General features: G+C 50.6%; 1 protein-coding gene across 1 annotated transcript in view; it reads left to right on the top strand.

The window, feature by feature from the left end:
• The first annotated feature begins 3113 nt into the window (after nt 1–3113).
• SIAH3 (siah E3 ubiquitin protein ligase family member 3) overlaps nt 3114–10563 on the top strand; it is a 70563-nt gene continuing 63113 nt past the window's right edge. Inside the window, exon 1 of the mRNA XM_043478276.1 lies at nt 3114–3373. Within this exon, the coding sequence (XP_043334211.1) occupies nt 3233–3373 (141 nt within the window). The 5' untranslated portion in view covers nt 3114–3232. The remainder of the gene's footprint in view (nt 3374–10563) is intronic.

Raw genomic sequence — 10563 nt, 5'->3', positions numbered from 1 at the left:
AGGGTTGGTGTGGCTGCCGCCAAGGGGCCAACTTAGTGGCAAGAGGCAAAACAGCTCTAAATCTCTACTTGAAAGCTTGTTTGTGCCACTGTATTTTGGGCACATCAACCATGAGAATCTGTTACTAGGGTTAGCTTCAGACACTTCCCAATGGATGATTATTTTGAGGACTGATTCTGAAAACAGATGGAAAAGCTTAATATTTGAAAACAGAGTGATGCAAACCAGTTTGGGGGTAGAGAGTTAGAACAAGAGGTTGGGTCTGGGGTTAATAAAGAGCATCCTTACTAGCAGATCTGTGGCCCTGTTTAGTCAGTCACTGATGTCAGTATGTACTCCTCAGCCCTTCAGGGCTCATTCCCAAGCCCAGTGTCCAGCTGATACCAAGTAGTACACTTAAGAACGTAGCAAGGGCTTCCCTGGTGGTCCAGTGGTTAATAATCTGTCTTGCAGTGCAGGGAACACCAGTTCAATCCCTGATCCAGGAAGATCCCACCTGCCTCTGAGCAACCAAGTCCATGCTCCACAACAGCTAAGCTCGCCCTCTAGGGACTGTGCTCCATAACAAGAGAAGTCACAGCAATGTAAAGCCCATGCACCACAACGAGAGAGGAGACCCCACTCGCTGCCACTAGAGAAAGTCTGTGTGCAACAACAAAGAGCCAGCTAGAGAAAAAGAGAACATAGCAAAAGTCAAGTCTGTTCTTACCACGCCCAGTGCTTTCATGGCACTGGATGGTAGGGTGAGCATCCATGGGGGAAAAGAATTCACAGAGCAGGAAGGAAAAACATTCTGGAAATAATCACTCTTCCACTAAAGACACTCAGTAGGCTCAGGAATTGAGAGGCTGCTTTGAATCAGGCACTGGGCTGGGTTCTTCCAGATACATCATATCTTAGTCTTCCCAGTAACCTTGAGAGAGAAATAAGTTGCTATTATCCCTATGCTACAGGAGTGGGAACTGAGCCTCAGTGAGGTTTCAAGAAACCTGTCTGAGGTTACCCAAAGGGAGAAACAAACTGCATAATAGTTCCATTCTAACAAAGGATGTAGAAAGTTTGGACCTTCTGAATTATGAACTGTGTCTTTAAGTATAAGGAATACTCTTTATGGGAGTATATGCTAACTTTTATTTTTATATTTTTAAGGAAGACAATAAAAGAATATTGAAGGTTTTCCTGCTAAAAGCTTGTTCTGGAAAATGAAAAGCATAGAAAAAGAACTCCAGCAGTATAGACCAGCAACTCTTATTTATGAATCGTATAATGAACAGGGCTTCCCCTGTGGCTCAGCAGGAAAGAATTTGCCTGCAATGCAGGAGATGCAGGTTCAATCCCTGGGCCTGGAAGATTTCCTAGGAGAGGGCATGTCAACCCACTCCAGTACTCTTGCCGGGAAAATCCCAGGGACAGAGGAGTCTGGCAGGCTACGGTCCATGGAGTCGCAAAGAGTCAGACATGGCTGAAGCAACTGAGCACATAAAGAACACGCTGGTCCAGGGACTCATATCCTATAAAAGTATCACTTTGATGAGGTTCTAATCCGTTCGAATGTTGTCATCTTCTAACTTTGTGCCAGTGCAATTATTTTAGGAAGTACAGTTTTCATTTTAATGGGCGCTTGGCTTATTCATTTCTGAAAACATTGGTTTGATTTTAAACTCAACTGAAAATGAACACTTGGGCTTTGTCCTGATTTCAGGAAACCCGCGCATTTTTTTTTCTCTATACTTTAATCAGTAGCTGGTTTCATTGCCTGACCACGTCACAGATGTCGCTGTCCCAGCTGTGTGTAAGCTTTGCCTACACCACAACCGAAGCTCAGCAGCCGTAGTGGAGCGAGAGCCATTCCAGAAGAAGCAATGTGCTCCCACACTCGGAGTGTAATTCACACCCAAGCCTGATACTCACCCGGGCTCGCTGGGTGTAGGCTGACTTCCCACGGGAGAAACAGCCAAAGAGGAGAGCACACGCCACTCTCCTGCGTGAGCCCCAAAGAGTGACTAAGTCATCGGAGCTTGTCCGCCCCAAACTCTAAGACTCCTCATGTACTGCTCACAGCCTTTCTTCCAGAACAAGCAGGTGGGCTTAAGTACCCCCACCGCCCGGTTCTGACGAGAGAGGGAGTGCGGTCTGAGGACTGGAATGCCCTCTGCCTGCTCCAGCACAGAAATGCGCTGCTGGCATTCACAGAGACAAGCAGACGATGTGGTATTGTGGTATGTGTGCTCTTAATCTCTGTTTTAATGTCTCCAACAATCTAGTGGTTAATTAGCAATTTGCTGCCCACCAATATGCAAATGAATGACAAGCAAAAGCCCTCTGCATCTGTAATTATTTTGCTGATTTACAAGCCGCTCTCCTCTTCATGTAGCTTTTTCCTCTGTGTGTGCATTCATGCATCAGGGATTTCATTATTTTTAGAAGCATACACTGTACACTTTTATGCTTTAATACTTTCAGGCTTCAGTAATTACAGTATTACGGATATACATACACATTTCGCCCCCTCCAACTCCAAATGCATTTGTCAGGAATGCTTTTCTGTTTGATAAAGAGTGGAGAGTAAGATTTATCAAGGGGCTGAAATCCAAATCGCAGAGAGAGTCAGAGCTCAAGATTGAAAGATGCACGATTCTGCCGCTGCCAAATCCTTATCTGAAATCGGAGGAGTCTTGTAATATTTGATTTTCTCCCAAGCAGCTCTGGTGAATCGGAGCCACGATCTGCCTTATCCATCTGCCTACTTTGGAGCGGGGTGTTTTACTATTTGGCGGTTTAAATGCTTCACGTTTTTGCCAGCGCATTAAGAAAGGCTCTCATGTTAAATTAAGTCAATTAATAAATGAGACACATTAAGCAATCAATTTTGTCAGCCTATCTCCCCGGCATTATGTATGGTTGGCTGTAATCACAAGATAAATGCAACGGGCTGATCTATGGTAATGTTCAATAATACATTCTCCGCCAGGCTCAATTCATCAGGGAGTTTCGGTAGGGGAGGCATTTGTTATTGGCTGTCTCTGCACCTCAAGGATAACATTTCTGTCCTTTTGATTGGCCGCCTCACTGCTGCAAGATTCTAACCGTCTTATTTTGATGATGAATATGAAGGCATGCTAAGCCGGGCTGGAGCGAGCGTCTCAGAGGCTGCGCGCCTTCCAGAGCCCAAGGACTTAACGGCTTCCTCCGCCACCTTCCTGTGCCAATCATCCCCCCCAAAAAAGTTGTGATGCTTTTCTTCACCCAGTGCTTTGGGGCTGTGTTAGATCTCATTCACCTCCGCTTTCAGCACAACAAGGCTAAACGAGTGTTCTCCGCCGCCGCCGCCGGGCAACTTGTCTGCGTTGTAAACCCCACGCACAACCTAAAGGTGAGTGGCTGGCTACCGTTTGATGTTCCCGCGGCTAGGGTTCAAGTCCTTCCTCCGGGGTGGGGCGGGGGTGGGGGGGTGGGGGCGGGGGAGTGGCGTCAGGGACCCTCCCACGGAGCCCGGGCGCTCCAGGCAAAGGTCATCCCTCTGCTACACAAGACGGTGCTGGGTCCGTTCTCCTTCTCCCGGTGTGTGGATGCTCTCGCGACGGTGTGGTTTGTTTCCCTGCCTGGCAGGGGCGACTAGAGTCAGCGTCTATTTCTTTCCCCCACGCTGTCAGCCTAGGAGTCGGGGGTGGGGGTGGGGGGGTGTCAGAAGTGAGGGTGTTGAAGGGAGCAAGGGGCGACCCCCTCCCTCTCCCAAATATTTGTGGGCAAGTGTTTAGGAGAGAGGGTTTGAAAAGTTACCCACACTGCAGGCTGTCCCGTGTGCTGGAAAGGCAGGCAGGCAAGCACACGGATTTCTGAAGCCCCTCTGGTTGCTCCTGAAGTAGCTGGGCTGGGGGGTCGCGGGACAGGACCCCTCCCCCCGCACCAGACAGGGGTCTGGGAGCTGGGGAGGGGGCGCTTTCTGCAAAGTGTGTTTTCACTGTGCTCAGACTCAGCCTGGGGGGCGCGGGGCTGGGGTGTCGGTAGGAGTTCGTCTTCCTTGCTTCCTGAGAGCTGGATGCGCCGGGTGTATCGAGGACTGGAGCAGGCAGATTGTTTCAGTAGCATCGTAATGAACCCCGCTCGGAGCCCCCACTGCTGGAATCACCGCAGGCGCTGCGGCCCTCACAGCTCTGCCGTTAGGTCAGCGCCCTTTAAGAGGACGGCCTCAACACGGGCTCGAGGGCCCGCTCCACATCCCCCGCCAAGACGAGGGGGGAATGAACGGAGAGCCACTAGGCTTGGGGCGGAGGGAAGGTGGGCAGGCGGGGCGGTAGGGGGCGGTGCGAGGACGCAGCTGAACTCCCCCGCACCCCAGTGTGGAAGTCGCAGCCGCCCGGGCTCCGTCCCAGAATAAACGAGGGACTCGTTTGGGAGTTGCTCTCATTATCCCCGAGGCTGAGCGAAGAGGGGGGAAGGGCACGTCTGCGGCTAAGCCCAGGAGCAGTCTCTGCGAGCACAGATCTTTCATTCTGACCACTGCTGTGGGGCAGGTCTTATTGCTTGTTGCTCATCACTTTATAAACTCCGGCATTCAGACTCTCTTCAGTTGGAGCCCTGCAGGCCAGTGCTAATGGGTACCTCCTCGCACGCCCACCCCCAACGATTCCTGGAAGTCCCCAGGACGGACAGCTGCCACGAGCCCCTGGGGTCATATGCCAAGGCCCTTCCTGGATGGAAGGGCGATGGACTACCTTGAGACCACTATGGTGCTCTGGACCTAGGAAGGGATTCTCTGCAGTATCCAAGCTGTGATGAACACCATCTCAACTGCTCTGCCTCTCTCCCCCGCCCCTCCCGCCCACCTCGCCATCTCTCCCTCCTTCCTCCTCTCTTCCCCTCATTCCCCTATTTCTTTTTCCCTTCATGGCTCCTGTTTATAAATGGGAATTCACCCCCAGTCATCCTTGGCAAAGTGTATTAAAATATGATTCTGAATTCTGTTTTATGACTACTTTTGAGACCGTCTTCACACTCCCATTATTTTGTCACTTTACATTAGTTACCTCCCTGTGGCAAGAAATTCTGTTTATTCCTGCTTTGCATTTTAAAACCTTTACAAATTGTTTATGAGACTTAGCGTTTCCAAAGTTTCGATTTATATGGTTCGTTGGCTGCAGCTGATGGTGGAGGGGGAACAGGCTGCTAAGATCTGCGTAGGGGATGGACTGAAAATCATCTGTGCTTGTTTAGGTGATGTCAGCCTGGATTTTGACAGGCAGTCCTGCTGCCCAAACCCAGGAGTCCAGAGTCAGGGTTGGAGACCTTAGATCAGTGCTCACCAGCTATGTGACCTTGAATGACTCCGTGTCTCTGAGCCTTCCCTTCTTCATCTGCAAAATGAACCCATGAATCTCTAGCCTGCCTCCTCCATGGCTCTGTGAGGCTGTGAAGGGATACTCCAGGTAGATGGGTTTTATTAACACTCCCCTCCACCCCCCAAATTATATTATTGCACATCATTCGTAGGGTTCCATTAGGAATTTCAAAAGTTATTACTTACAGCCTTCAGCCAACTTAGAAACCATATAAGCAGTAATATAAAAATAGGAGACACGTGCTTTGAGAGGCTACTTTCCGTGGCTCACTTTGTCATGTACATACTCATTTGACTTTTCATTTCCCATAAAAAGCCACTTAGAGATTTTGCTCAGATGAGTGTCCTCACAGATAAACAAATCAAACTGAGGGATGCTCATGTTACCAGGGCGTGCGACAGGACACACAGCATTTACAGAGGCTAGGCCAGGTGCAGACAGACCTCTGCAGCCCAGGATGCCTCTATGAAAGTCTCATCCATGCTCCAGGTGGCCCAGCAGGTAAGTCCTACCTGCTTCTCCAACTGAGAGCTAACAGCTTGGAACTTTTTTTGGAGCTTTTAAAGGCACTATTCTCTAGGAACACTGCTGCTCCATCATGAATATTAAGAAGTGCATAAAACCTCGAAAGAAAGTGCTCCTTCCAACCATTCCTTTCCACAGACAGGCCCCGGAAATATGCCTTGGATGTAAAAACCTGCAATCCACATAGGAAGAAAAGTCTTTTTTTAAAGAAAAAACAAGTTGTGGCAGTGTTAAACCAGAACGGCGATTGATCTGCGGCGCTTCCCCGCACTTTGTATGACAGGCCGGTACATTATGTGGTGACCAAGGACACAGACATTGCAACCTTGCTTTCAAGTTTCTAGGTTTTGTGTTGCTACCAAGAGGAACTGGGAAGCCTGTGTTTTTCTTTGTGGAAGCATTTTTGCACTTTGTCCTTTCCTGCGCTTTCCTGAGAATGCTAGCAGTACTTCGGGAGCTGAGGCAAGTGCCGAGTTACAATCAAAAATCACTTACTGAGCAGAGAAAACCGTGTATTTACCATGCTTCCATAGGTCACCTTCATTCTCAATCTCATTATGGCGACTTACTCAGTAACCTGGGATTCCTTCAAGCAAGCTTGTTCTGGAAGCTTGCTTCTAAGTGGAAGGCAAAGGCCTTCCTGGGGAATGCAGACAACCCAGTTAAACCCATTACACTCCTGAAGCCCACCCTACTTAAAAGGGGTGTTAGTCGCTGGCCTGAAATAAGAGGTTCTCCTGCTTCAAGAACAATCCATGGCAGAGCTGGCTCTGTGGACTGCAGATGGCACTCTGTGTTGCCCTGTGTCTGTCTGTCTGTCCCTGCCTGTAGAGATGGCTCCTTGAAGGGATCAGGCCCCCCAGTTCTCCGTCCCAGCCCATGGAAAGTGACCGCCAAGGAGCTGGTGAGCTTGCCTGGCTGCCGTCTGCTTCCTCGCTCATGGAGGTCACTGAAATGTGGCCCAGGGGCTTCAGGCTGGCACCGAGCAGGGCGCAGGCTCATGTCCTGATTTAGTACCACGTTCTCCCTGCTGTCCTTCGCTTGTCTTCAAACCAAGAAAGCGTTTCTCTCCTGGCTCCTCTCCCATCCACACACGCTGCTTGGACAATGCCCTGCCCCGGGCAGCCCTCTCTGCTCCTGCCCCGTCTCCAGCAGTGCCCTTTGAAGAGTGGACTGGCCAGTCTGTGCTTCCGGCCTTTCCAGGGAAGGGTCTGCAGTGGCTGCCAGGGCCCCTCTGGGGTCGGAGCTCAGCACTTCCCAAGCAGACAGGCGCTGAGCCGGGGCTGGCTAGACTTCCTTCCTGTAACCACAGCGCTTGATAAACCAGCTTCTGAAACAAGTCTCGCAAAAGGCTTTCTGGCAAACTTCCAAAAGGCCCTAACCTCCCTACCGCTCCTGGGAGGCTATTCATGCCTCCATCCAGTGGGTCCAATCCCCGGAACACACACACACACACACGCTTCACACGCTTCAGTTGTGTCCGACTCTTTGTGACCCCATGGACTGTAGCCCACCAGGCTCCTCTGCCCACGGGATTCTCAAGACAAGAACACTGGAGTGGGTTGCCATGCCCTCCTCCAGGGGATCTTCCCAACCCAGGGATCGAACCCAAGTCTCTTGCATCTCCTCCACCAGCAGGTGGACACCTTTACTACTGGCGCCACCTGGGAAGCCTAGCAGACACGAAACCTAAAATTAGGGCATTTTAGTACCACGACTTCGAGCATCCCCCTGCCTCTCATTCTGAGACCAAGCCATGTGGATGGATGTGTGCCGAGTGACGGTGGGGATGGGGGAGGGGCTGCACGGAGCGGGGGGAGGGGATCATCAAGGGAGAACAGAGGCAAACCTCACCTCGAGCGCCTCGACTGTTCAGGGGCTACCCTTTGGAAATCCCGTTCTGGCCTCTGGGCTTTCACTAACTGACACAGCGTGGCAGGCAGCCGAAGGGAAGTTAAAGACCTGAATGTTGTTTTTAGAGATGTAAAGCCGGCCTTGGAGTGTGCAGCCTGAATGCCTAGTTTCTGGCAGTTCAAGATGGTTTAGTAGCCGGCGGCGTGTGGGTTTCTCGCTAGCTCTTCCTGACACAGCCACCTCTGAGTCCCATCCCCCATCCCCTGGACATTTCAGCATCTTCCTTTGCTGTCCAGGCTGGAGGCTCTATTAGCGCCTTAGATGGGGGTGGTAAGGAGGTGGGAGGTAGGGAGGTAGGGAGGGGATGGGGGGATGGGGGAGACCAGTGGAGGAGGATAAGGGGGGGACTGAAGCTGGTCCCCGAGTCACTCTCTGAGCTCCAGTCTGAAGGCTTTCCCATGCCGCCGCCTGCAGTCCTTCGGTTTCTGTGAATACTGCGTGACACTTGGCTCTGCAGGCACAGAGCAGTCATGCGGCTTTTCTGGTTAATGGTGATTGTAAATGAGGCTCCCGAGTCACATAACTGGAGGCTCCGGGCGGCCATTCGGGTAGCGGTGTGCGGTGATGGGGAGGGCAGGGGAAGCTGAAGCCGGTGTGGAGGTGAGGTAAGCCCACGACCTTGGCATGCCTTTCTCTGGTAGCCCCCCACCCCCCCACAGCAAATTTTGTGGCTCCCTCAAGCGGCAGGGACTGCTTGGAAGCAAGGAGAAAACAGGGACTGAACACATTCTTTGAAATCCACAGAGAGGTCAGAATTATTTGGATGGCTTCCCTGGGGTAAGGCAGAATATTTTTCTAGCAATTAACAATAAGAAAAAAATGAACTGTCTTGGAGTGGTATTTGACTCTTGGCAAAGTCACAGATGATCAGGTGGTTGGATGGCAACACTGATATTCAATGGACATGAACTTGGGCAAAACTCCCAGAGATGGTGAGGGACTGGGAGGCCTGGCGTGCTGCAGTCCTTGGGGTCGCAAAGAGTCGGACACGACTTGGCGGCTAAGCAATGACAAAAAAGTCATCTGGACTCAACCAGCTGTGCTCCCCAGAGGGGAAAGCTGGCCTGTTTAGACACAAGGTGTCACGTGGGAGGGGTCCCACCCCGGAGAATGGAGCCCCACCCTCCCATGGGGATCGCCAGCTCAGAGAAAGATGGGGAGAATGTCAGAACTGGGAGGCTGAATCGTCTTAGTCTACAGTCGAGGAAACTGAGGTGAGAGAGGGAAATGACTTGTATTTCCTACAGCTGCTGTAGCAAATCACCATAAATGGGGAGGCACAAAATCAGAGAAATCTATTTCTCAGAGAAATCAGGAGGCTGTAGGTCCAAAATCAAGGTGCCAGCAAGGCCAGGCTCCCTCCAGGTTTCCAGGGAAGAATCTGTTCCTCGCTTATCTGGCTTCTGAGGGTTCCTTGGCTTGTGGCCTCATCTCTCTGCCCCTGCCTCTGGGGTCACATGGCCTCCTTCTCTCCTCTCTGTGTCCATCTCATAAGGACCCAGGTGCCTATATTGAGGGCCTATCTGGATTGTCCCTACCTGGACAATCCAGGATAAGGTTTCATTGCAACATCCTTAATTTAATCACACTTCGAAAGCTTTAATCCCTCAGTCGTGTCCAACTCTTTGCGACCCCATGGACTGTAGCCTGCCATGCTCCTCTGTCCATGGAATTCCCCAGGCAAGAATACTGGAATGGGTTGCCATTCCCTTCTTCAGGGAATCTCTCCTGACCCAGGGATCAAACCTGGGTCTGCTATATTGCAGGTGGATTCTTTGCCATCTGAGCCACAAGGCAAGGCTAATCACACCATTGGTCGTATAATATTCTCTCTGTTGCTCTTTAAGGTAATTCAGAAGTTCCAGGCACTAAGATGTGAATATCTTTTTTCAACCCATTACTTCCCTCTTGCAGATTCAATCTATTTTGTGACAGAATTGGAACCGGAAGTTAGGTCTCCAAAGGTCAGACCCAGATCCCCAGCCGCCCCAGGCTGTCTTCCAGTTAGTCCAAACTAAACATCCCTTGCTTGAGTGCATGCTGTGGAAGCAGGAAATTGTGGGGAACCCCTTCCTACACCCCATCAGCCCTAGATCAGCCAGTGTGACCCCATGGGCTGCACCATACACCCTATCATCTCCCCTTTATCAGACCCACATTTCCTTAGCAAATCAGGCCCTCTTCATCACCTTACAGAGTGCTAAGTCAATTCATTTGTGTTTGACTCTCTGTGACCCCATGGACTGCAGCCCACCAGGCTCCTCTGTCCATAAGATTCTCCAGGTAAGAATACTGGAGTGGATTGCCATTCCCTTCTCCAGAAGATCTTCCTGAGCCAGGGATCGAACCCACATCTCATTATGTTTCCTGCATCGGCAGGCAGGTTCTTTATCACTAGCACCACCTGGGGAAGCCCTCTTTATCACCATCCTCCCTTATTCCCCTACCCCTTCCATAAATTTTCTTTCCTGTTTCAAATTCTTATAATATAATCTACGTGGATGCCTGCACATCATATTTTAAAAATCAAATGATAAAGAGATACACTGTCAGAATCATAGAGCAGTAGATCTTGCCCTTAGCACATAGTTTGTAAATCCACCAGATCAATACAGGGGTGAAGCAGTGGGTGTAGGGAAAACACACAGGCTCTGGGGCAGAAAGAGCTGAGCTCAAATCCAGACTGTTCCATTGGCCGATGGGTGACTTTGAACAAATGACTTCGCCTCTCAGAGGCTTCATTTCCTTCTCTATAAAAAGCAGAAAAGAACGCCCACCTTGGATG

Source organism: Cervus canadensis, chromosome 9 (assembly GCF_019320065.1).
Source record: "Cervus canadensis isolate Bull #8, Minnesota chromosome 9, ASM1932006v1, whole genome shotgun sequence".
NCBI classification, from domain to species: domain Eukaryota; kingdom Metazoa; phylum Chordata; class Mammalia; order Artiodactyla; family Cervidae; genus Cervus; species Cervus canadensis.
The sequence above is the reverse complement of the archived record's forward strand: the minus strand, read 5'-3'. Positions and strand labels throughout refer to the sequence as shown.